At 48.7% G+C, this 24,271-nt stretch overlaps 1 protein-coding gene across 2 annotated transcripts in view; it reads right to left on the reverse strand.

Annotated features, from left to right (window-relative positions):
- RSPH14 (radial spoke head 14 homolog) overlaps positions 1–24,271 on the reverse strand; it is a 170,996-nt gene that overhangs the window by 23,529 nt on the left and 123,196 nt on the right. For both annotated transcript variants that reach the window (XM_074206431.1, XM_074206432.1), the window contains one exon: positions 1,365–1,590. In XM_074206431.1, coding sequence (XP_074062532.1) covers positions 1,365–1,590 — 226 coding nt within the window. The remainder of the gene's footprint in view (positions 1–1,364; positions 1,591–24,271) is intronic.

A 24,271-nucleotide genomic window follows, 5' to 3' on the forward strand; every position in this document is an offset into this window, starting at 1 on the left:
AGAGACATCCTCCTAGGGCTTCTTGTTTCCAAGTCCATTATGCCACACTTCTGCCCTAAAGACGACCCTCCAGGTCAAGGCTAATTCAATTCAATTCAATAAATGTTTCCTAAGACCCTTCTATGGGTCAAGCAATTCCTACCTTCCAAGTTGAAGAAAAGATATCAAAGGACAGTTAGGAAGGCTCTTAGAGAAAGGGCCCTTACATAGAGACCCTGGTATCCTCAGACCTGAACTCTGACCCCCCCCCCAATCCCTGCCAGAAATCATCTGATCCAGTACTTTCACTCTTCTGAGGCCCAGAAAGCAATGATCTAGCCAGGATCCTCCCATGTGGGAGTGGCCGAGGACAGGCTACAGTTCAGCCGCTCGTGAAGAGGGGGAGAACAGAGAAGAGAGCCAAAAAGGAGAATTTGAGCTTAGAATATAAGGAAGAAAGGGAGGCAGAGAGAGAATAGACCAAGTAAGAACAATCAGGAAGATTGCCTCCCAAGGCCAAGGCCCCACTTGGGAAGGAAGGGAGTTTTGAGTTAAACTGCTCTGTATTAAGCCCTATGAGTAGCCCCTCCACAAACATTTCACACAGTCCTAAGAAGTAAGTGCCCTTATTCTCCCTATTTTAGTTAAGAGACTAAAAATACAATCAAGGGATTGGTTACAGGCAGTTAAGTCTGACTCAGACACAGGTGATGTGACTTGCCCAAGGTCATGCGGCTAGTGTTAGAGGTCTTATTTGAACTAAGTTTTTTAGTTCAATGCACTAGGGAGCTCCTCTGTAGTCTTTATCCCACATCCTATGATTCTGTCCTCAGGACTGGCCTGATGGGAGGGTGTGTGTGCTGACCCAAAGGGAGGAGCGACCACCCAACCATAAAGAATCCAGCTTCTCCCAAATGGCTCTGGACCCATCCCTGAAGGCAGTAGAGATAGTTGTAGCCAGGGAAACATCAGTTCCTGAGTTTGATCTAGAAACTGTGAGGTGTCCTGCAGCTTCCTTCCTGGAAAACATCTGAGCAAATGAGGTCCTCTAGGTGGGTTTGGGAGAGAGTGAGGAGAGGGAGGGAGAAGAGGAGAAAAGAGGCCAGAGAACTGGGGGGTGAGCTTCTCCATACTTAGCAAGGCCCAAGAAAGGTCAGTTCAGTCCATTTGAATTATCAGAGGTGCAGAGATGTGAGGTTGAACTGTCCAAGATGACCACAGAGGGACCAAATCCAGGCCAAAACCCTGGCCTCCAACCATTTCATTTAAGAGATGTGGAGGCTAAGACCTCCCTTCCACATGCCATGTCAAACAGACTTGCCACAGGCCCCTGCCTGGCCCATTTCAGGGCAGGGGAGGAGAGATGCTCCCTGCCAGCCTCTCACCAGATGGCTATCAGAGCATGGGCTGCTTTGCTACGGATATTCTTGTTGGGGCTGTTGAGATTTTCTCGAAGGATGGGCACTCCTTTAGCTTGCAAGGCCTGTGTGGCGTCCAACTGAATGCAGAAGTACAACGTGTCCAATATCAGCTCTTGGATGTCCTCGACTTCAGTTGGCAACTTCTTCACTAGATGGGGGATCAGTCCATTCTTGAGAATTGCCTCAGCCCCTGGGGGTGAGAGGGAGAGCACAGGTCTGAGATTCAGATGTGGAAGATCATCTGAGACAGCCCCCTCTTTTTTACAGAGCAAGTGGCCCAGTGGATAGACCACTGGTCTGAAGTCAGGAAGACCTGAGTTCAAATTTGGCCTTAGATACTTACTTGCTGTATGACTCTGAACAAGTCATTTCATCCTGTTTGCCTCAGTTTCCTCATTTGTAAAATGAGCTAGAGAAGGAAATGGTAAAACCCTCCAGTACCTCTCACAAGAAAATGCCAAATTGGGTCAGACATGACCGAAATACCTGAAAACAATAAAAATTTCCTCTTTTTTTTTTAATAGAGGAGAAAACTCAGACAGAGAGGTTAAGGGATTTGCCCAAGTTTGCACGGCTAATATATGGCAGAGCCAGTATTTGCTGTACTCCATGGAGACAGAAGAGACCCTCCCATCCAACTCTGTCCTTTCCTTTGAGGTCCTATTTTTCTGGAGGCCTGTCACTGTTTGTCAAAATAAATGCCTACTGAGCCAAGAGCTTCCCCAATATTTCATGAGAATGAACAGTCTAACAGTGATTCTTCAGAGGAGGCCAAAAAGAGACCAGGTTGGACCAATGTCTTGGGGGTGAAGCCCTGTCTCCCTAAGTACCTAGAAGCATCCACAAGGAAAGTGGCGATGGGTGAGTCCTGGGGCTCAGCAACTCGCCAAGCCAATCTCCTAAGTCTCAGGGCAGAGGAGAATGGGATCAGACTGTACCCATGAAAGGAGGCTGCCCTGCTCCAGGAAGTCAATAAGTGTTGTGGAGAAAGAGCAAAATGGAGGGCAAAGGGCTGCCCAACCTGACAGACTTCAAACACAATCTGAAAGGCAAGGGATGCCAAGCCAGTCAGAGTTCAAGATCGCTATCAGTCTTTGTCCCATACCCAAGTGCCTACAAGCTGAGACGGTTGGGCCCCAAGCCATCCCCAAAGAGATGAGGCATCCTGCCCTCTGTTCTGAAGCACCCCTTGCCAGAAGTGGGGGCTGAGAGCAACCACAACGTTCATGCTCCCCATCCAATGTCTTTACTTGACTCCAAAGGGGACAAAGGGTAGGTTCATTAACTTTGTGCCAACTAGCTGTCATTTATTTATTGCTCTCTGTTAGCCTACAGAAATATGGCTTTGAAAATATCCTATAAGCTTTCTTCTGAGCTCCCTGAGGACTTCAAAAGGCAGGTAGAGACAGGGGGTAGAAGGGACTGAGCCAACTGGTCTGGGAGTCCCCTCCTTTAAAGGCTGAAGGAGCTTGCCTGCCTACCTGCAAGCCATGGGAATGTCTAGGCTGAAGGAGGGAAGAGCAATCTTTGAGGACTTTTTTAGCAACTTTCTCCACCAGAACCTTTCAAATTTCAAGGGACCTTCCAGTTCAACTGGTTCTTGATTTACAGATGGGAAGGGAAGCAAATCATACCTTCCCCTACCCCCAACCCTGGAGCAAGAGGGTGGGGTCAGGATTTGAATTCAGAACTTCTGATAAGGATGATGGGAAGGTCATAGAAGGGCATGAGAGAAAGAGAAGGGAAGGAAGAAAAAAAGAATTCTGGACTCAGACCCTCTAGTAACAAAAGCTGATCCAGAATCTCAGTTAGAAGGGGCCTCTGAGATTTTGTCATAGAAGCCACGGATGAACAACATACATGAACATGAGCACCTTATAATACCCAGAGCACCCAGCATGGAGACAGGAAGACTCATGTTCCTGAGTTCAAATCTGGTCTCAGACACTTCCTAGCTGTGTGACCCAGGCAAGTTACATCACCCTGTTGCCTCAGTTTCTTCATCTGTCAAATGAACCAAAGAAGAAAATGTCAGACCACTCCAGTATCTTTGCCACTCCAGTATCATAAAGAAGACAGAATACACTTGGGGTGAGGGCTATACCAAGCCATGCCTATGACAATCTAGTCCTGGGAGTGGCTCTTAGGCTCTTCTTAAGACCTCTCTCTTCCAGACTATCCATTCTCATCCTTTTAGCTCCTCTACCTAGGGAAGCTGAGGCACAGCTTGCTGCAGGTCACCCACATTGGCATGGCTAATTAGATTACCTTTACAAAGTGTTTCACTTGGTTACCTCATTTGATCCTCAACAACTCTGTGAGATAAGTACTATGATCTCCATTTTACAGAAGAAAAAAACTGAGGCAGACAGAGGTTAAGTGACTCACCCAGGGTCACACAGATAGTAAGTGGGCAGGATTTGAATTCAAGTCTTCCTGGCTCCATGTTTCCATTTCACCACCTCCTTGATGAGGCCCCATAGCAGAGCTGGGACTCCAGCCTAGATATTATCCCCGCCTCACCACATGGCTTTGCGTCCAGTCCAATTCCATCATCCTTGGCCCAGCAGCCTTTCCCAGTTTAGGCTCGGAAATCCTATTCTGCTTAGTCAGATTATGCTAAGGTGCTGCCTTCAGAGCCCTGGAGGTGCCCTCAGAGGCAGGAGGGCAACTTGTCTCAGAACCCCCACTAGGGGCTGGGAGCAGTGCTGAGGTGGGGGTCCAGGGAAAGGCAACAATAGTCCTTGATCTCAAGGAGCTTCCAGTCTAAAGAGAGAGTCCATGGGCAATCACTAATGCCCAAACAAGCTATAGACCCAGTAAATTGGGGAAATGATTAACAGAGAACAGGCAAAAGCAGGAAGGGGGAGCAGAGAAACTTTCTTGGAGGAGGAGGGACTCTAGTTGGGCCTAGAAGGAAGCCAAGGAAGACAGGAGAACTCTGAGCCTAGCCCAGATGGAGAGGAAAGTGTGTGTTAAGCACCTACAGCAAACCTAGCACTCTAGGCTAAGCACATTATAAATGTGCCTCATGTCCACTCTGGGAGGCAAGGGCTGTTGGGAACCCCATTTGATAGTTGAGGAAACTGAAACAGAAAGAGATTAAGGTCAAACAGCTAGGAAGGGTCTGGGGTAGGATTTGAACTCAGGTCTTCCTGCTTCCAGGTCCAGTGTTCTGTGTACCCTGGTACCCCCTAGCATCCCCAGCTCCTCTGTTCCTAGGAGAGAACCCTTACCTTAGAGAGGGATTCCCCTTGGCACCCCCCCTCACACTGAGCTGCTTCTTTCATCAAGATGACATCTGGGTGCAGCCCAAGGGCTGACCTGCAAGGGTTTTGCCCGTTGCCCCACCTCTCCCTGTACCTCCCATCCCTCTCTGTCCACCACAACAGGGTCCATCCACCCATGGATAGGTCTGTTCATGTGAGTGTGTATTTGTGTGAAAGAGAGGACAAAGCAGGATAAGTAACAAAGGGAGAGGGAGCAGGGAGGAGACAAAGAGAGGAGCCAGAAAAAGAGCCAGAAGAGAGAGAGAGAGAGAGAGAGAGAGAGAAATATGAAAACCCAGAGATGCAAAAAATCAAAGATTCCAAAGACAGTACATGCTTTCTGTACCCGCCTGCCTGTTCGGTTGGATCCTTCATGTGCTAAAAGGAGACACACAGGCCTGGCTATTTATAACTAACCCAGATCTGCGACTCCATGTGCAAAAAGAGGGGCGGGATAGACCCGGAGGAAGGAACCAGAGATGCCACCCCTAGGGGGTCACCAGCAAATCCCCTCCCTGCCCCAGGCCCCACCTCTAGGCAGCTAGGCTCACTCCCACATGCCCCCATCATACCTGATGGATTTGGTTAATACCTCAGATTAAACAAGGCCAGAATTGAACTCAACCACCACAACAATATTCCATTAGGCACCTGTTGTGTAGAGCACACAAGGCCCACCTTTGGAGAAGTATGATATATGGAGAAGACATCTTCCCTGTCCTCATGGAGTTCAGTCTCATCATTCTTCACAAGCAACATCCACCTCCCTTCTTTTTCTATTGACTGTGCTTCTAAGGACCAGGTCATCCCTCATCTCCAGGCCTTTGCACCCTTCAAGCCTGCAGTACTTTCACCTTTTTTTTTTCCTTCTCTGGTTTTCTTCAAAATCAAACTCATAGACTACCTTCTGCAAGAGGCCTTTTCCTCTAAAGTTACTTACTTCCTTCTACGTGGCATGTATCTTGTATGGACCTCTTTCTCTGCATGTGACCTGCCCCATTAGACTGGTAGCACCTCGAAAGCAGGGCATAGTTCTGCAAGAGGAGGGAAAAGGCCCCAGAAGGTCAGGACAAGGGAGGGAATCACAGAGCACCAAAGGTAGAAGGGGACCATCTCAGATATCATTTGGTCTGAACCACACTTGAACAGAGCTCATTGTCAGCATTTCTTGTCCATTCAAGAGAGAAACAAATGACCATGGCCTCTGGCCTCTGAGATGCTGTGATTCCTCACAAGTCTTATCCAGTCTTTACTTGAAGACTTCCAAAGAGAAAGGGCCTGATTCTATCCAGAGGCACCCTACTGCGTGCCTTCAGAACTCTAATGGTTAGGATATTTTTTACAGTCTCTCAGTGGTTTCCATCCGTTATTTAGTGTTCAACACTCTCAGATCCAACTGACTGATTGATTAAAGTAGAACTGATCAGATACTTCATGTCCCCTCATCCATCAAGTCTTTTTTAGACAAAATGCATCAATTCCATCAAATATCCCATATATGGCAGATCTTAAGGGCATCTGAAGATTCACCAGTTTATCAATGTGCTTTCTAAAACATGACTCCCAGAACAACACTCCACATGGGATCTGACCAGGGCAGAAGATGCCCAAACATCACACCCCATGTCCCAGGGACATGACCTTTCATCACGTAGTCTACAATCCCATTCACTCTTTTGAATAATGACATTAGACATTTCTGAAACACTCAGATTTTTTCCAGATGAATGCCTGGCCACATCTTGTTGGTTGGTTGGTTGGTTCTTGTCCTTCATCACAATTTTTCAGACAAATTACAGTGTGTCTGACTGTGGCTGATCAGACCAATATTAGCTTAGCATGTTCTTGGAAAGTTGACATATTAATTATGATATATTATTATATCAAGAGTTAAACTTTACATTTAAATGGCATCTGGGTGGTGCAGTAGATAGAACATTTGGCTTGCAGTCAGAAAGATCTAAGTTCAAATTTGACTTCAGACACTTATTAACTGTGGTACCCTGGGCAAATCACTTTACCCTGCTTGCCTCAGTTTTCTCACCTGAAAAAATGATCTGAAGAAGGAAATGCCAATCTTTGCCAAAAAAAAAACCTCCAAATAGTGTCACAGGAGTCAGACATAACTCCAACAAATGAACAATAACAAAAACCTTATCAATCAATTGCCAATTAATTTATTCCAATTAAAATTCACCCTAGTAGATTTGGCCTAAAGCTTTCCCTAGCAGGGAGAACTCTACCAATCGATGCGTTAGTTTTATCAAGGGCCAGGCTACTAGTATTTAACTAGTTTTCTGAAAAGGAAAAAAAAATGTATGCATGATTCGATTTCAAGTTCAATCTGCAATATGAACATCTTTTCCATCCCTTTCTTGGAACTAGACAGTCAATAAAACAACAAATCAAGCCAGGATATGTAGCTTGGGAAGCTGTAACAATCGGCCTTCATCACACTCCAATCTAGGCTGACTCCACACCACTGGGTAGCCTTTGTAGCTTTGTGTCACAGGAAAATCTGGTCACTATATCAGCTATTCCTTTATCCAATTCATTAATAAAAACATTTAAAAAAAGTCTGAGCTGATAAAAAAAAAAGCCCTTTCACTGAAGACCTCTTTCCAAGTTGACATCTAATCAATAATGACTCCTCTTGGAGGTCTGACCCTTCAGTTCAATTAATCAGGAAACATTGATGAAATGCCTACTATGTGTCCAGTCCTTTGCTGAATGCTGAGCATCCACAAAGATTCCTGTCCTTAAGGAGTCTACCCACATCTACTAGTCCACTATATCAGCATGAGACATTGACCTCAACCATAACAAAACACTTCCAATCTGGTGTGACTAGTTTTCACGCAAGGCAGGTTGGCTCTCTATGACCACCACTTCTTTTGCTAATTGTTACTAACCATTCCTTCAATAAAATGTCACCAGGAATCCCTCTTTTAGGGATGCCAGTCTCTGTTCAATTCCACAGCCCCTCTCCCACTGGCCATGACCATTCAACCTCCCTGTTAGTGGCACCTTACCATAGTCACTGACTCTTTTTTCACTGCCCTGAAAGTAAGCCCCTTGCATCTGGTCACCCAAACACTGAGGTCCTTTCTCATTCTCCCCCTTCTCAGCTTAGACTTTGGTTGTTCTGTCCTTTCCAAATTGGAGATTACTCTCCTTGGAAGAAAAAGTCCACCAGAATCCAAATTTCCTGGTTCTGCCTTCTGTCCATCCCAGGCAAGTGTCATCCTCTCCACCCCCAGTAGCAGCCCACTCTCTTTTTGGATGTCCTCTTTACCCAATATAGCCTTTAAAACCTCTTTTGTGTTCCTCAGTATTCCTTGGAAGCCTCATCTCATTCTAAGCTTCTGCATTCATTTTCTGTCAATGAGATGAGATGACTTGTTGAAGGTAGAATCATAGAAGGCCAGAATTAGAAAGCAATAAGATTGGATGGGAGTCCAAAAACAGCCTGAAATCCCATCTTTCTATTGACTGAATGACCTTAGATGACTCACTTTCCATCTTAAGTTTCAGTTTCCTCATCTAGTCTCCCAAAATTAGAGTAGGTAGTCTCAAAGGTCCCTTCCAACTATAAATCCCATGATTTCTTATACCAGAACTTCAGAAGGCAGCTAATCTAATTCTTCTACAAGGAAATGGTCAGCTGGCCTTCTGAGCCCAGGAGAGGGCCATGACCTCGAGAGAACAGCTCTCTCAATTCTTCTGTTAAGGAGTTGGTCAAAGTCTGCCTCCCCATAACTTTCCCCCTGGCTTCTGGTTCTTCCCTCTATGGGGTAGAAGAACAAGCCTGTTCCTTCTCTTACCTGACAGACTATGATCATGTCCTCTTCTGACTAACTACTTAGTCCTCACAAACTCCTCTGTCCTGACTGCCTTCATCTGTCTCCCCTTCTCCCACCCAGTTTCTCAATGACCCACCTAGAAATGGGCACAATGTGTGAAAGGCTGAGAAATCATGTTTCCCCAATGTGATCTGCTCGGGGAGAATGACTTTGTTTGCCTTCTCAAGTTGGGCACTTGCCCTCCATTTATGCAGCCGGCATTGAAGTTACTTCCATTACTTTTCGTATGCCAATCCACACTCATGTGGAACTTGCATGCCATTCAGACCTAGGGCATTGGCCTCAGTGCCGGTACCAAAGATTAAAACGGATATGGTGAAACAGAAAAAAACAAAATGAAGAGCCAAGAGTCTCAGAAGAGAAAACTACAAGGGGATATGCAAGTGTTTTCAAACACAGTCCTATATTCAAGGGCAACTGTAGCTGACCAGGAACAATGGATGGATACCACCCAATGGGTTGATTTAGGATTCACATGGAAGAAAAACAACTTCCTAATGTGCCACCTTGTTATAGAAAAATGAGAATCCCAGATCAGTCCATCTCTCCCCTTTCCCAGTTCTGATTCTGCCTCACTCTAGTTTGCTACCATGATGCCTCAGCTACAGATTTAACCTAGAAGTGCCCTCAACACCTGGAATCTCTTCACTCATTCCATGCCCTTTTCTCCCATGTTCTTCATGGATCTTCGATTTGGGGATGAGGTCCAGGTAGACCAATTTTCCTTCCCTTCCAATTCTGACCTCTTCTCCTATGGATGAGTTTCTCCTGAGGCCTCTATTTTTGGAAAGGGTCACTGATCAACCCATCTTCACTCTCCCTCCTGATTGCTTCAGACTTTCTGGGCTTCCTTGCTACAGGCTGTTGCTTTCTCCTACTAGAAAAGAAGCTCCCCAAGGATAGGAACTGTCTCCCTCTCTACTTGTATTTGTATCAAGGCAACATGGTACAAAAGTTCTAAGAAATGCTTGTTGCCTGGCCTAACAATGAGAGCAATTCCAAGTGGAATGGGTGGCTTTGGAATGTAAGGATGGATGAACTTATTGGGGATATAATTAATGAGAATTTCTACTCAGATACAGGTTGAACCAAATGAATCCCAAGGTCCTTTCTGGCTCTAAGATTGATTCCATGATTCTGTGAAAATTCCCAGATCTCTGCCCTAGAAACCTTCAGTTCCACCCAGGAACTGGATAGGAGCTGAAGGTATCCAAATCCAATTCCATTGATTGAGAAAGCTTCTCTTTCCTCTCTTGCCAGCTCTTTCATGTGACTATTTTTCAAGTTTCTTGCTTCTCTTCTCTTCACTCTCCTCGTCTCCCTCTGTGATCTTTTCTGCTCCCAGGGTTCCACCTCTCTTCTGTACAGAGAGGCCCAGATTGAGTCCTCTAGTCCCCAGACACCTCTTCTCAGTTCCACATCTCTGCCTAAATATCCCACACAAAACCAAGCTTGTCATCTTTCCCTCAATCCAAATCACCATTCAAATTTGCCAACAAATTTGCCCACATTCAAAATGCTGGGACTATCTTTGAGTCTTCTTCCTTCTCCATTCTGTCTTATATCGAAGTAGTTATCAAAAGACCAGTCGTTTCCACCTCCATTAACCTCTCTAGCATCTCTCTCCTCCCACAATCCTTGCCCTTGTCTAGGCCTTCATGATCCCCCATCTGGATTATGACGACACTTCCTACCGATTCTTCCCATCACTGGTGGTCCATAAGCGATGACTATGTGTCAGACATTTAAGATAGAATAAAAACTCTCAAGGAATTTATCTTCTATCAGAAGAAAGTGCACATACCTATAGAATTACATACAGAATATAGACAAAAGAAATATAGATAACAAGGTCATTGGGGGTGGGGCCCTAGGGACTTTGGGAAGATCAGAAAAGGTTTCATGTTGAAGATACTTGAGTTGAGTCATGAAGAAAGTTAGAAATTGTCAAGAGGTGTGGAGAGGACTCCAGGTGAGAGGAACAGAGCATGGGATGCTGGCACGGAGATGAGAGGTGAAGCCTTGCAACCAAAGAACAGGAAAAAGCCTGCATAAAGGGGAGTAATAAGGCTGAAGAGGTAGACTGAGGCTGGATGGCAAGAAGCTTTAAATGCTATGCCAGAATGTATATTTGATCCTAGAGGTGTTAGGGAGTCACTGGAGTTTATTGAGAAGAGTGACCTTGAATCAGAACTGTACTTTAGGAAAGCCAGGTGTGAGGAGAATGGGATGGACAAGAATGTAAGAGAGAGAGGGTCCTGAGCTAGGATACTGGCTGTGAGAATGGAGACTAGGGAGCCTAGTAAGAAATGCCCTGGAGTTAGACTCAGTGAGACATGAATGGTGACACAAGGCTACGTGATGGTGAGGGAGTGAGGCGGTCATCAACATTTAAATCTGGTAATTAGGGAAGTGTAGAAGGTGAGGGATTACAGAGAAACTCAACACCACCCCCCTCACCCCCCTCCCCCCCTCCCCCTCCCCCATTCCCACTAATCCATACTTTCCACTAAGATCTGACCATGCTCCAGAATGGCCAGAGTCTCCCTGACACTTGCAGAGTGTCTAACACTCTTCTGCAACCAACCTGGCCCCATCTTCCCTTTACAACTCGAGTGCATGTTACTTCCTTCCATGCACCATGGTTCTCACTACATTCACTCTTTGTTGCTATTGGTGCAATTTCATTCTACATGTATTGAGCACCTAACGTATGCACAGCATTCTGTTGAATATACGAGGTTTGATGAGATGTGGCTTCTTTGGGGGGGAGGGGGCAGATAAGACATAAACACTGATGATTATAATACTCGCTAATACATGATAAGTGCATTAGAGAGCCACAGAACTGACAGCTCTAGGAAGTCCTTGGAGGAAGGTCACTGCCTATTGTGGGGGTCAAAACAGTCTTTTGGGGGGGGGAGACAATGAATGGTCTTTAAGGGATACTTATGAATTCCACAGGGAGAAGGATGGCATTCCAGGCCTAACAGCCAGTTTAAGAAAAGGCACTCCCACACCATTCATTCATTCATTCATTCATTCACTTATTCATTCAAATACTTCACACAGGCCTTGGAATAGTGGAGGCATTTAATAAATGCAGATTGATTGATTAGTTCTTTAAACATTTCTTAGGAATTCTAAAGGAGAGAGGGCAAGAAGAAGATTCCAGGTGGGGGTCATTCAAGACATACATCCTGTATGTCTTCAGAGCATTGCCCTGAAGTAGGTATGGCTGGTTTAGACAAGAGACAGTCTTGGCTCCCCTGGAGCTCCAGACCTAAAGGTGAACCAGGAGCTAGAGGAGATTGAGGAGAGTCTAAAACAGCCAAGGCAGCCCTGGGTTCCTGAGGCAGCTCCCTGGTCCAGCCTCAGCTGCCTTTAGTAATGTTCTCAGAGGGGAGAAGGCCAGTCCTGAGGGAATCCAGGCTGCAGGCCTGCTTGGGAGGCTGAGTGCAGAGAGCTGGCTGGGGAGCAGACTGTTCTCCAGCTGACTCATGTCCCTGCCAAGAGCATTGGATCACTGTGGTTCACGGTGGAAGACACAAAGTCCTAGGCACTGGAGAGGGTGGGGGTAGGGAAGATACAAGGAAGTCAAATATGGTCCCACCCTGCCTCTTGCTTTGACCTTGGCAAAGTGACTTCCCTTCCCTGGGCTTCAGGCTAGGCCTCTGTAAACTGGGTGGAGTGATGCCTTAATCTGTCCCTTTGAGGAGCTGCCCATCTAGAGCCCAGTTTCCCCACATTGGGAGTGACTATCACTAAGCCATGGCCTGCTAGAGTTTTCAGCCACTCAGACTTGCATGAAATCATGAAATTCTGTCCCTGAAAAGGCTTATCAAGGTGACAGGCAGAGAGCCAGAGCCAACCAGCTGCCCAAAATCACACGGAGAGAAGCCAGAAGAATGGGTGACAAGTTATCTTTCTGTTGTGGGCAAAATGGGCATGGCAAGAACCAGACAGCTCCAGGAGCCTCCCCAGCCCCTAAGTGCTCACCCTGCCCACCTATGGGCAGCCCTCCTGTCATCTCAGTTAGGCACTGCCCTCTCCTCATATAAATACACCTGGGGGGGGGGTCAGAATACCACAGGTGCTAAAATCTTGAAATGCCAGAGCTGGAAGAAAGGGAAGGAAGGGAGGGAAGAAGGGAGGAAAACAGGAAGAGAGGGAGAGGAGGGGAGGGAGGAAGAGAGGAAAGAAACAAGAAAGGGAGGGAAAGAAGAGAGGAAGGGAGGAGAGCAGGAAGGGGGGGAGAGAGGAAGCAAACAAAGGAGGAAGAAAGAAGGAAAGCAGAAAAGGGAGAGGAAAGTAGTAAGGGGGGGGAGAAAACAAGGAAAGGAGGGAGAAAGGAAGGGAGGAAGAAAGAAGGAAGGAAGAGAGAGAGGGGAGGGAAGAAGAAAGGACATTCCAGATATGGGGAGGGAAATGAGGATCTGGGCAAAGGGAGGGAGGTGGAAGGGGACTGCTGGAATGGTAGGTATGGGAACAGGTACCGGGTAGTTTGACGGGATTGGACAGTGAAGGGATTCTGAAATAAGACTGAAAGAATAGGGGAGCAGATTGTGGAAGGCTTTACCCGGCAGGCTGTAGAGCTGGCTTTTTATTTTTGAGGCAACAGAAGATTTTTGAGTAGGGGAGTGGCATGATCCGACCTGGGTTTTAGGAATATCAACTGGGCAGCTGAGGGGAGGGCGATTTGGAGAGGAAAATGGCTGGGAAGCAGAGAGACCAATAGGAAGTCTACTGCAATAGCCTGAGTAAGAGGTGATGAGGATCTCAACTACCATAGAAGCTGTGTGAGTGGAGAAGGAAGAAGGGAGCAGAGATGGTCCGCGATTATTGGCTGTGGGAATTAAGGGAAAGGAGAAGACTCAAGGATAAAGCAAATCTGCCCATCTGGGTTACTTAAAAGCTAGGGATACCCTTAATAGATAGGAAATGTGGAAGCAGGAGAGGTTTGGGGGGAAATATAATGAGTTCTGTTTTGAACCTGTTTAAGATGCTTAGGAGACATACAGGCAGAAACACCCATAAGCAGATGGCCATGGGGGGCGGGGGGGCTGGAGATCCAGAAAGAGATGAAGGTAGGATATACAGATTATTTACCCAGAAATCTGCCCTGAAGTGAACTACCAAAGGAGAAAATAGAGTGAAGCAAAGAGGGTTCAGAACAGAATTTTGGGAGATACCCATGAAAGGAAAGGGCAGACAGGCTATGAGGTAGATAAGGAAAAAGACATGGTTTCTAAGCCAAGGAAGGCAAGAGAACCCAGGAGGAGAGGGTGGTGGACAGCCAAGTCGAGGAGGAGGAGGAGGAGGAGACTGAGAAAAGGCAACTGGATTCTAGAAATCGGAGGTAACCTTGGAGAGAGCAGTTTCAGGGGAAGGAGGGAGCCTCCCGTTCAGCTAACGTCCGCCACCCTGAAAGCCTCCCTCGGTCTGTGGCAGAGTCCTAACAGTCGTCGGTGCTGGGGAAAGGGCACCGGACTGAAGTCGGAGGGTTGGCTTTTTGTCCTTGCTGGAGACTGTGTGACCTTGCGCAAGTCTCTTCCACAAGTCTAGGCGTCAGTGTCCTTCTCTGTAACCAAGGGTTTGGACCGGAGGGTCTCTAAGGTCTAGGCCAGCTCTGACATTCGAAATCTCGGATCCAGGTTGAGTAGACGCTCAAAGACAGTGGGGCGGGGCGGAGAGAGGGGAGGGGGGAACCGACAGCCGAACCGTGCCATGGCCTGCCGGGAAAGCGCTGCGTCTTCCCTGGCACTGGAGGGGACGTGGGTTCGCAGGTCTCCAAAGCCTCCTTCCCCCTCCTCTCCCCGGGCCCCCGCCTCTCCCCCGGCCCCCCGCCTCTCCCCCGGCCCCCCGCCTCCCGGCCTGCTTGCCCACCCCTCAGCACCCGCTCCCCACGCGGCCCACGGAAAACAGGAGAGCCAATCGAGCGCCCGGGACTGCAGAGAGCGGAAAGGGGAGGGGGGCAGCAAATGGGGAGGGGGGCAGCGGAGGGCTTGGCCCCACCCCGTCCCGCCCCCCAGGCCTGCCATTGGGCTGCTCCAGCAGCATTCGGCTCCCGATGGCCGGCACCGCCCAATCTGGGGCTGGAGGAGGGGGAGCAGGCGGCTCCCGGCGCAGGGCGCAGCGCCGGGGCTCGGGGTGTGCGGGGCTCGCGGTCGCCCCCATCCCTCAGGCTGCCTCCACTTCTCCTCCCCCTCCCCCGGCTGCTGCAGGCCCCCGCGCCCCTCGGCGCCCCCGCGCTGGGCCGGGGCCCCGGGAGCGTCCGGCCGGCCGGCCCAGTGACGAGCCCACTTCTTTCTAGCGAGCGGTGGCCGGGGGCCAGGGGAAGGGAGGAGGGGGCGAGAAGAGGCGGGCGGGAAGCGGGCAGGGCAGAGCCGAGTGCCAGCCCGCCCGCCTGCCCCAGCGCCGCCCGGGCCGGGCCGGGCCTGGGCTCTCCGGACTCGGCCGGCCGGCAGCCGTGTCCGGCCTCGAGGACTCGCCAAGGCGGCCAGGCACGTGGGCCCCCGGCCGGGGCGATGGCAGGGCTCCTGGAGGTGAGTGCCAGGGGGAGCCGGAGCCCCGCAGCGCCCGGGGCTGAGCTGCGCAGCGGGTGCGGCGCGGGGCGGGCCTGGGCCCGGGCCGGCGGCGGGACTGCGCCGGGAGCTGTCCGGGGGTGGTGGTGCTGAAGCCCGCTTCGCTAAGCCCGGGGGGAACAAAGAGGGGGCGGGGGCGGCGGGGAGAAGAGAGGGTCACCCCCTCGGCCCGGTGCCCCCCTCCCCGCCTGGACTCAACCCCGGCTAATCCCGTTGGGTTAATCCAGACTGGCAGGGCCGCGGTGCTCAGACTCCCCCGCCCCACTTGCGGCAGTTCAGGGAGAAAAGAGCGGCCAAGGCAGGTCCAGACCCAAACTCTTGGCACGCTCTCGCCAAATCGTTCCCCTCACGTCCCCGTGGACCAGTAGCAGAACATCAAGAATCCACCTGTGCCCCCCTTCTGGGCACCCCCCCTTCTTTAAATTCTCCTCCGCTCACAGCTTAACTCCCCTAAGGGGTGACCTTTAGCTACCCAATTGACACCCAGGGAACCCTCCGACCCTGAAAGCACAGGGCATGATAGATGGACCCCTGAGACAGGCCTCCTCAGCCCCAGAAAAATGGGCAGGCCTCGAGCAGGAGGGGCGGACGTGGCAGTTTTCCTTGTCGCTTTGGGACCATCCCTGGGCAGCAGCAAGCTGCTTCCATGACTGGAAGATATGTGGTTACTGCAGTCTCTCTGTTTTTTAAAGGTGTTGGGGGGGGGGGGGGCGTGGAGTGAATGGCAGAGGGAAGATGATAAGGCTTAGGAGGATGTTCTCAGTTTGCAGTTCAATATGGAATCCCTGGTTTTACCTTTATGGGTAACATTCTTAGGGTGTAGCCCAAATGGGCCTGGTGGAGAGGGTTAAGGGGGCAGGAAGCTGCCTGGGAAACCAGCCAAGGTCCAGGCCTATGTTGTTTCCAGGAGAGATGAGAGAATGGGGGCATTTGGAGGAATCCTCAATCTGCCATTGGTGCCTCTCCCTGGATTTCATATCAGTGGGTGTGGTGGCACTTCATGAACAGATGATGCCTCTGGGATCTCAGGGGGAGCTGTTGGAGCCAGTGACTATTCCCAGTGCTCAGAGAGCCCTCTCCCTGGTTCTGAGGGACTGCTCCCTCTTGGCTACTTGTGATTTCGGCCTGAATGATACTGGTGTATGCCTAGGTCCAGGGCTGCACCAGTAAGCAAGCACTGGGGAAAGCCAGACCCAAAGGTACCCAGAGTCCTAGGGACTGGGTGAATACTGCAATGTCAAAGCATTCACTGATTCTTGAAGAGAATTAGAAATGTTTGAGGCCAGACCCTCCCACAATCTGGGTGGTAGTGCTCCCTGCAGAGCCAGAATTCTGGGGCTAGAATGAGCTGACCCTGGGAGGCCCAAGGGCAGGAGGAGGGGCAGCTGTCAAGGAGGAAATGAGCACTTGACATATGGCTGGTCTTTCATCCTATCTTTCTGGCCAGTGGCATTTTCCTCTGAAATGGTATGGTCAGGAGTTAGTGTACAGATGGGAAAGGGAGCTGGAAAAAAGCTTCCAGTGAGTGGCAGGAGGCTGCTGTGAATGCAGGGGGTTCTGCCCTTGTGAGAGGGAGGGCCCCAAGGGCCAGCCTATTCCCCTGGCTCTGCCCAAGGGGATCCTTGTTATACTCTGGAATTCTCAACAGCTCATGGCATAGAGGAAGCTTTCTTCATCCAGCCCAAGGCACAAGATTCAATCTCTGTGGTCTCAGTTTCCTCAACTGTAAAATAATAAGAATGTGTCTAGTTTCCTTGCAGCAAAGGTATTCGAGGACTCAAGATTCGGCCCCATTCTAAGTCTCTATTTTCAGGTCCCTCCCAGTTCTGACATTCTGTTTCCGAGGTTCCACCTACCTATGAGAAGCTCCAAGGCCCCTCCCAGCCCTATGATTCTGTATTCTAAGGCCTACTCTGACATCTTTCCTAGCCGAGATTACGTGTTCTTAGCATGCTTCCTAGCTGACATTCGGTGTTCTAACATCCTTCCTAGTTCTGCCATTCCATGGTCTCTTCACAGTCTTTTCTCTAGGAGCCAGGCTCTAATCTCCCTCCTGGGACAACAGGAAACACTTGTATTATTATTATTATCATTATCATTCTTCAACTCTTCTCTTGTGTCTATTCCTTGCTGCCCCAAGTTGAGTCTGGGGGTATGCAAAGATGAGAACCAGTCCCTGCCCTCAGGGAGCCCATGATCTGGTGGAGGAGGTATAAAGATAAGCCACCTGGGGATGGGAGAAATGAGGGATCTGTGCCTGCAGAAAGATATGAAGGGATGGGAAGGGAGAAAGAGATAACTCTTTGATGAGGGCGAGCAGGGGAGACCTTCCTGAATTAAGTGCTTGGGTAAGTAGGAATGTAATGGGCCAAGACTGCAGGTAGAGATCTGGGAGACATTCCAGGCAGAATGGATAGTATGAACAAGAAGCAATAGGTGGGAAGTTTCACATGGGGAAAGAGCAGCGGTGAGAAATAAAACAGAAAGTAGGCTAAGATGGAATTGTGGAGGACCTTGAATGTCAGACTTTATAGTCTAGGCCCTGGGAATCATTGAAAGCTTTTGAGAAGGGGAATGCCATCATTAGAATAATGCTTTAGGATGGTGAATCCAAAGTGGCATATTGTAGGGGAAGAAAGAGAATAAGAGGCAGGAAGATCAGCGAGGAATCAATGACAGTTATTCTCAAGGGAGCTAATGAGGACCTAGACTAAGGTGGTGACTGTGGGGGCGTAAAAAGGAGGGAAAGATACAGGAGACATCCATTGCCAAAGGAAAATGATTTGGATGTTAGGGGCAAGGAAACAGGGAGCCAAACAAGGACATTTTTGTGGCTGGGATTTTGGAAGGGAGGGTGAGGCTATGAGCAAGTTGGGAGGAATTGAATGGATTCAGTTTTAGATGGAGGAATTTAAGGGGTGAGTGGGACTTTTAGGACATTCTGGAGGAATTCTGTTTGCTTTTGGAGTCAGAGCAGGAGGTGCTGGGTGGGGGTCAGAGTCATCTGCATGGCAGGTCTTGAGAGGAGAAGCTCCCTGAGACAGATGGTTCCAAAAATGAACAGGGCCAAGGAAATGAACAAAATTTGGGGACCAGAAGGGCCAAGGCATAGCAGATTACGAGGCAAAAGCTTCAAACTAGAAGAGTTAAGAGCTTAGGCCCTAGTCCTCCGTTGCTAGTTAGGTTGTGCCAGCACAAAGAATGGGTTTAGCATCAGGAAGCTCCATCTTCCTGAGTTCAAAGTTTGGCACAGATACCTCCTAGCTATGTGATCCTGGGCATATTGTTTAATCCTGTTTGCCTCAGTTCCTCCTCTGTAAAATGTTGGATGTAACTGAAATGCCTGAACAAACCAATTTCCTGGCTCTGCCTCTGTCACAATCTCTCTGTACAATCTTTAGCAAATCACTTTTCTTCTCTGGTCTTCCCTTTGTTCATATCACAAACCTGGAGAGATGGAAGGGAACTTATCTGGTCCAGTCTGAATATCCAACAATACCCATTACATCATACCTGACAAGGGGGATGGGGGGGGATGGCCAAGGTCTCTTTTTGTTTGACAGTCTTGGCTCTGAAATATCAGCATGGGGCCAGAGAAAGAATGACCAGACAATGGGAATGTATACAGTTGGTGTTTGTGTGTATCTGTGGGTATTTAAGTGTGGAGCAGATGCTACAAGAAGGGTAAGGGTAGCTTGGACATTGTTGGTGACCTCCAAAATGCAACATGCTTTGGCTTCCCTACTAGGTTCTAAGCTTCTGCAGAGCAATGGCTAGGCATTGCCATTCTTGGTATAAATGGTACCCCCAACACACCTATCCCCCCCATAATACTTTTAAATGGTGGTAGGCTTTTGATGGATTTCAGCAAGATTGTCAATTCTGGGATTAAGGCCCAGAGTTTGTGGCAGCAAAGGTGACCTTTAGCACAGAGCAGAGAAATGACCATTTAGTTTCCAGGTGGCTCTGGGTAGAGCTAGGTATTGGCTGTTGGCATGTGGAGCAGTAGATGCTTCTCAGTATGAATGGGGATGGGGGATGGGGAGGAGGAAGGTGGGGAGGCTGGAGGTGGGCCTGAACCTGGACCCCAAGGTTCCATTTGAAGGGGAAATGACTATTTGTCTGCATTTTTGCAGTGCATTCTGGGTCAGATACAGGTTAGATTAAATTCCATCTGGGATCTCTTCTCATTCTGAAATGATATATATGTATGTGGGAATGTGTGCATGCATGTTTGGCTTTTCTATGTTGTCTATATTGTGTTTTGTGCTTGCCTCAGGTAGAACATCCCCTCTCCTGATTGGTTGACTGATCTATCTTATCTGCATCTCCGGTGTTTCTGATTATTTTGGAGACGCTGGAGGGAGTGTAATGATGTCTGTGGGAAGTGGAAGCTCCTATTCAACCACAGCCAGATATAAGCAAGGAGTGGGACGGCTAGGTAGAACAGTGAATACAGCACCAGCCCTGGAGTCAGGAGGACCCGAGTTCAAATGTGACCTCAGACACTTCATAATGACCTAGCTGTGTGGCCTTGGGCAAACCACTTAACCCCATTGCATTGCCCAAAGTATTCTTGCTCCTAAGTATTCTCTCCCCTTTACCTTACTTTGGGGCATCTGGGAAGAAAACTACCTCTTCTCTAGGAGTCAGATGTCTGTGAGAAATTCTCAGATGTCTCTGGTGATTCGAGAGAGCTGATAAACATGAATGCCGCCATGTTCTTGGTGACCACCTCCCCGCCTTCCAGAGCACTAGACCCAGAGCCCAGATGGCATGGTTTAGCCAGGAACCAGCTGCAGGACCTTCCACAACTTGCTGAAACTCTCAGAGCTATAATTTCCTCACCATTATTTATCTCAACAAAGGGATGTTTTTAAGATGCTTGGCACATAGTAGGGCTTGAATCAAAACGTCTTCACTTTCCTCTTCCTCTGCCACCAGTCACCTGGTATCAGTAATACTTAACCACTGGGCATCTCCAGAGGATCATTATAAAAATGAAATAAAATAATGGCTATACAAGTGCTTAGGGAAACACAAACACAATATGCTGTACTGGGGGTGGGGGGGAGGTACCTGGTTAGTAGTGACCTTGGCGCCAAACCTTACTATCTTCAGCTAGTGAATAGAGACCAGGAGAAAGGACATTGGGTGTGTGGTCAGAAGACCCAGGACAAAATTCCAAATCTGCTATTTACCTACCCTGTGCCCTTGAACAAGTCACTTAGCAGTGACTCTAGGCCCCAGTTTCCTCATTTATAAAACAAGGAGATCAGATGCCCCTTACAATCCCTTTCAGCTATGATCTGAAAGAACATTCAAACTGAGCACTGCTGTCAAAACATAAACACATACATGCCTGCTCACACATCTGCAGGCTCAATTTTGGCTGTGTTGAAGATGCCAGTAGGTGGGCAGGAAGACCTTGAGAGAAGCATGCCTGCCAAGTATAGCTCCAGGTCAGGATTAAGTAGGGACTCCAAAGGCCACTCAAAGGTTAGTTGAAGAGATAGGGAATGCTCAGCTTGGAGAAGAGAAAGCTCCCAGGGATCGGGGAATGGAGCTATTTCATTACCTCCTGAAAGAGAAATTCACCCATTCTGCCTGGTCCCAGACTTGGACTCCAGAGGGGGAAGACCTTCTAGTCATCTGAGCTGTCCTAGGGCTCCTCCTCACTGGCCCTGAGGGAGGCAAGGCTGGGGGAGCACCAGTTGCGAGAGGCTCAAGAAGGGAGCACCATGCTGGGAAAGGGCAAGAGGTGAATGCTGACTCTGGGCTTCACGATTCTGCCTTGGCTTGTCCACCTGTCTCTCCATCCTGTGCCTAATGGGTTACAATTCCATAGGATTTCTCTTCTTTTATTTCATTTGAGACTAATCAAGAGCCAAGGCAGGAGAAAGGTCTTCCTTCAGTTGAGGCCCTTTCACATTGGTGCCCCATCTAAACCTTTAACAACGCTGTTGATACCTCAAGGATAGAGGGACAGATATTAAGTGTTAGAACCCAGGGATGGGAAAGGAAAGCCCCCTGCTTGTCTGTGTCTGTGGCACCAACAGTCAGATTCTGCATTTCTTCATCTTTGTTTCCTTCCTTGTGGCTGTGCCAACCTCACCAGCTAGGATTTGCTGAGCACCCATTAGATTTCCCCAGAGAACCATCTAGATTACCAAAGTTCCGATCTGTAATCATTAACTTATGTTTCCCTTCTGCTGCCGTCTCTGCCCTGCTTTTCCCGAAGGTGCCCAATCATTCACACATGATTTCTTGTCTCAGAAAGAGGAAATGACCCAAGGCTGTCTGGGGGATTTCTGACAGCAATAAGCTCTGGAACCTGGTTCCATCCCTTTTGACTCCTCCCTCCTCCTGGGTCCAAAGGGTCAAGGCCCTGGTGGTTCCACCTTGAGAATAGCTTTTCCATCCATCACTCTCATCTGCACCATTTTAATAGTCATCTCCCTGCCTCCAGGCTCCGGCCTCTCAGATCCAATCTTCCTCAGAGGGAGGCCACATTCATCTTGCTAAAGCAGAGGAAGTTTGTGGCTCCTGCCAGTAAAAACAACTCTTCAGCTTGGCATTTAAGGCCCTTCCACAGTCTTTGTCCCAATTACCTTTTCCCTTCATATACTGCCCATTCCTACCAGGCTAGACAGTTTACTTCTTCACCTTTTCTTGCCCTCTCTTGTCTCCATGAGTTCATGCATTAACAAGATCTGTGAAGTGCCTTCTCTGCAGAATCATTTCTGGACCCTCCCCTCCATGAAAGGTGCCCAGCTTCTTCTCCCCCAATTGAAGCTTCTCCATCCTCAATATTTCCCAGAGGATTCCGTCTGTTTGCCTCCCTTACTCAGCACACATCTATAAACATGATTTGTCCTCCTTATCATACAGGGCAGGGATCTTGCCGAGGACTTCCTCAAACACTGGACCCCAAACAATGGGCCTCCTACAACACGGGCAATCATTGAATTCTTGTTCATCTGGGTCCTCAAAGCCCCCCACAGCCTTTCCTCTTGGATGAGGAAACACTACCACTGGTCCACTCCCTCCTGGAAGAACTCACCCAGCCCCTAAATATCTACAACTTCCCCTGCACCCCGTCTCTACCAACATGCCAAAGTGGACTTTCCTCAGTTCCACAGCCTAACTAAGGTCACATTCAAACTTCAAAGGAGGAAGCAACCTGGCTCTCTGGGATTTTCCTTTCCCTCTGTCAAGTCTTTCATGGAGCGGACCTTGGGCAACAGTGAGAACAGCTCCCCTTTATCATGCTTTAATGTTGAAAATTACCCTCCTCAGAATAACTCTGTGAGGGAGGGAATGCAAGGATTCTTACTCCCATTTCATAGATGGGGAGACAGGCTGAGAGGTAAACTGGCCACAACCACTCAAAGTGTTTGAAGTAGGATTCAAATTCACATCTTTCAACCCCAACTGCAGCCCTCTGTTTATTGCAATGGGCCCATCTCTGCCAAAGATAGGTTGGAAGATCTGAGAACAGAGCTTCATTTGTCAGGGCTCTCCAGAACTCCCTGCCCAGCACAGGGAGGGAACCCTGCCTTGTCCAGGATGAAATGGCAAGTCCAGTCTTTCTGTCCATACTCCTCAAGGGCCTTCTTCTGGACTCCTCAGTACTGCCTCAGACCCGATGTGCCCTTTTCTCCCATCGATGCTCTATTCCATAGTTTTGAAAGCCGTACCAGTGGGCAGCAAGCCACTTATCCTTGGCACATGAGAGAAATCAATCAGTTGCTGATTCTGCCCCCACACTGTGTCTCCTGCTAGTTTCTTTTTCCTCTACTCCCATTGCCATCAATCAAGAGGGTAGTGGCAGTGGCACCCTGGGGCATTAGTTTCTTGTTAGATGTTACTGGGCTTTTTTGTGGCTTAGCTGGGCCTCCTTACCTTCACTCACCTCTTCTCTGATCTATTTTGCACATACTGACAGATTAACTTTAATGCTTGACTCTGACTATGGACACTCTCCTGCTCAAACGCCTTCTGAATCTCCCAAAATCCTTAGCCTGGCTTTCAAGACCCTCCCCAATGCGACTCCAACAGGGCTTTCCAGTCTGAAATCCCAGAACTGGCCTTTCATCATATTGGTGCTTGTCAAATGGACCTCCTTGGAGACCTCACTTACCTTTAGAAAAGTCTGCCCTTTTGTCTCTGTTCTTCAAGGCCCGCTCGGGGGTTAATGTCTTTGCATGCAGCCATTCTAACAACTCCCCATGCCCTCAGATTACTTTGCGTCACTGTGCATTCCCTTATCCCCACTGATGTTATTTCCCACCAGTAGAACGGAAGCCCCTTGAGGGCAGGGATTTGAGCACCTCCTATACCAGATACAATCAAGAACCCAGAATCTGCAGACTGAATGGCCAGACCCTGGCAATGAGAGCTGAGCAGTACCAAGCAGCAGCAATGGGAAACAGTTCAAAGCAGGTGGGCATGGCGGGTATCTCTGCATAACAAAAGCTTCTTTGGATTTTTCTCTTTGCCAAAGGAACTGCTGCCTCACGTGCTCTTAGCTCGACTCTCCAGGGGCCGCCGCCTTAATTTAGAACAAGCCATGGCAAAGTGCTGCTCAGATGTACTGCCATGCAGGCACTGGGTAGAGTGGCGAACAGAACTTTTCTTCAGTCTGGCAGAACGACTTTTTACAAAATGGACTGGAATTCTCTTGGCCTTTAAGAGTCCTCTGAGGGCACCCTGAGGCATCCTCTGCTCCCTTCTCTACACACCTCAGTTTCCTTATGTGTAAAATGATGGATTGCACCAACAATCTTGAAGCCCCTTCCCTGCCCCACATCTGAGTGGGCCAACCAGCCTCTGCAGGAAGACTCTCAGGGCTCCAGATTCACTCTCCAGAGTGTGAGGCAGCCTCTTCTCTTTGGACAATCAGACCTGAACTCTTTTTAAACTGAACAATTTTCACAGTCCCCACTTTTTTAGTGATGTTTTTCGTGGTACTCCTGGCTTTTCCTGATGGTAGACACGTGGACTGTAATCAGTCTAGGCTTGAGGAGTTCCTAGATACATATTTAGAACAGGTTCCTTCCCCCCTTTATAAATTGCAACATCAATGGGTCACATGAAGAGACCATTGTTTGTGTAGTAAAAACAAATATCTCTGGCCCTCAGTGTCCTCATCT

The sequence above is a fragment of the Macrotis lagotis genome, chromosome X (genome assembly GCF_037893015.1).
Source record: "Macrotis lagotis isolate mMagLag1 chromosome X, bilby.v1.9.chrom.fasta, whole genome shotgun sequence".
NCBI classification, from domain to species: domain Eukaryota; kingdom Metazoa; phylum Chordata; class Mammalia; order Peramelemorphia; family Peramelidae; genus Macrotis; species Macrotis lagotis.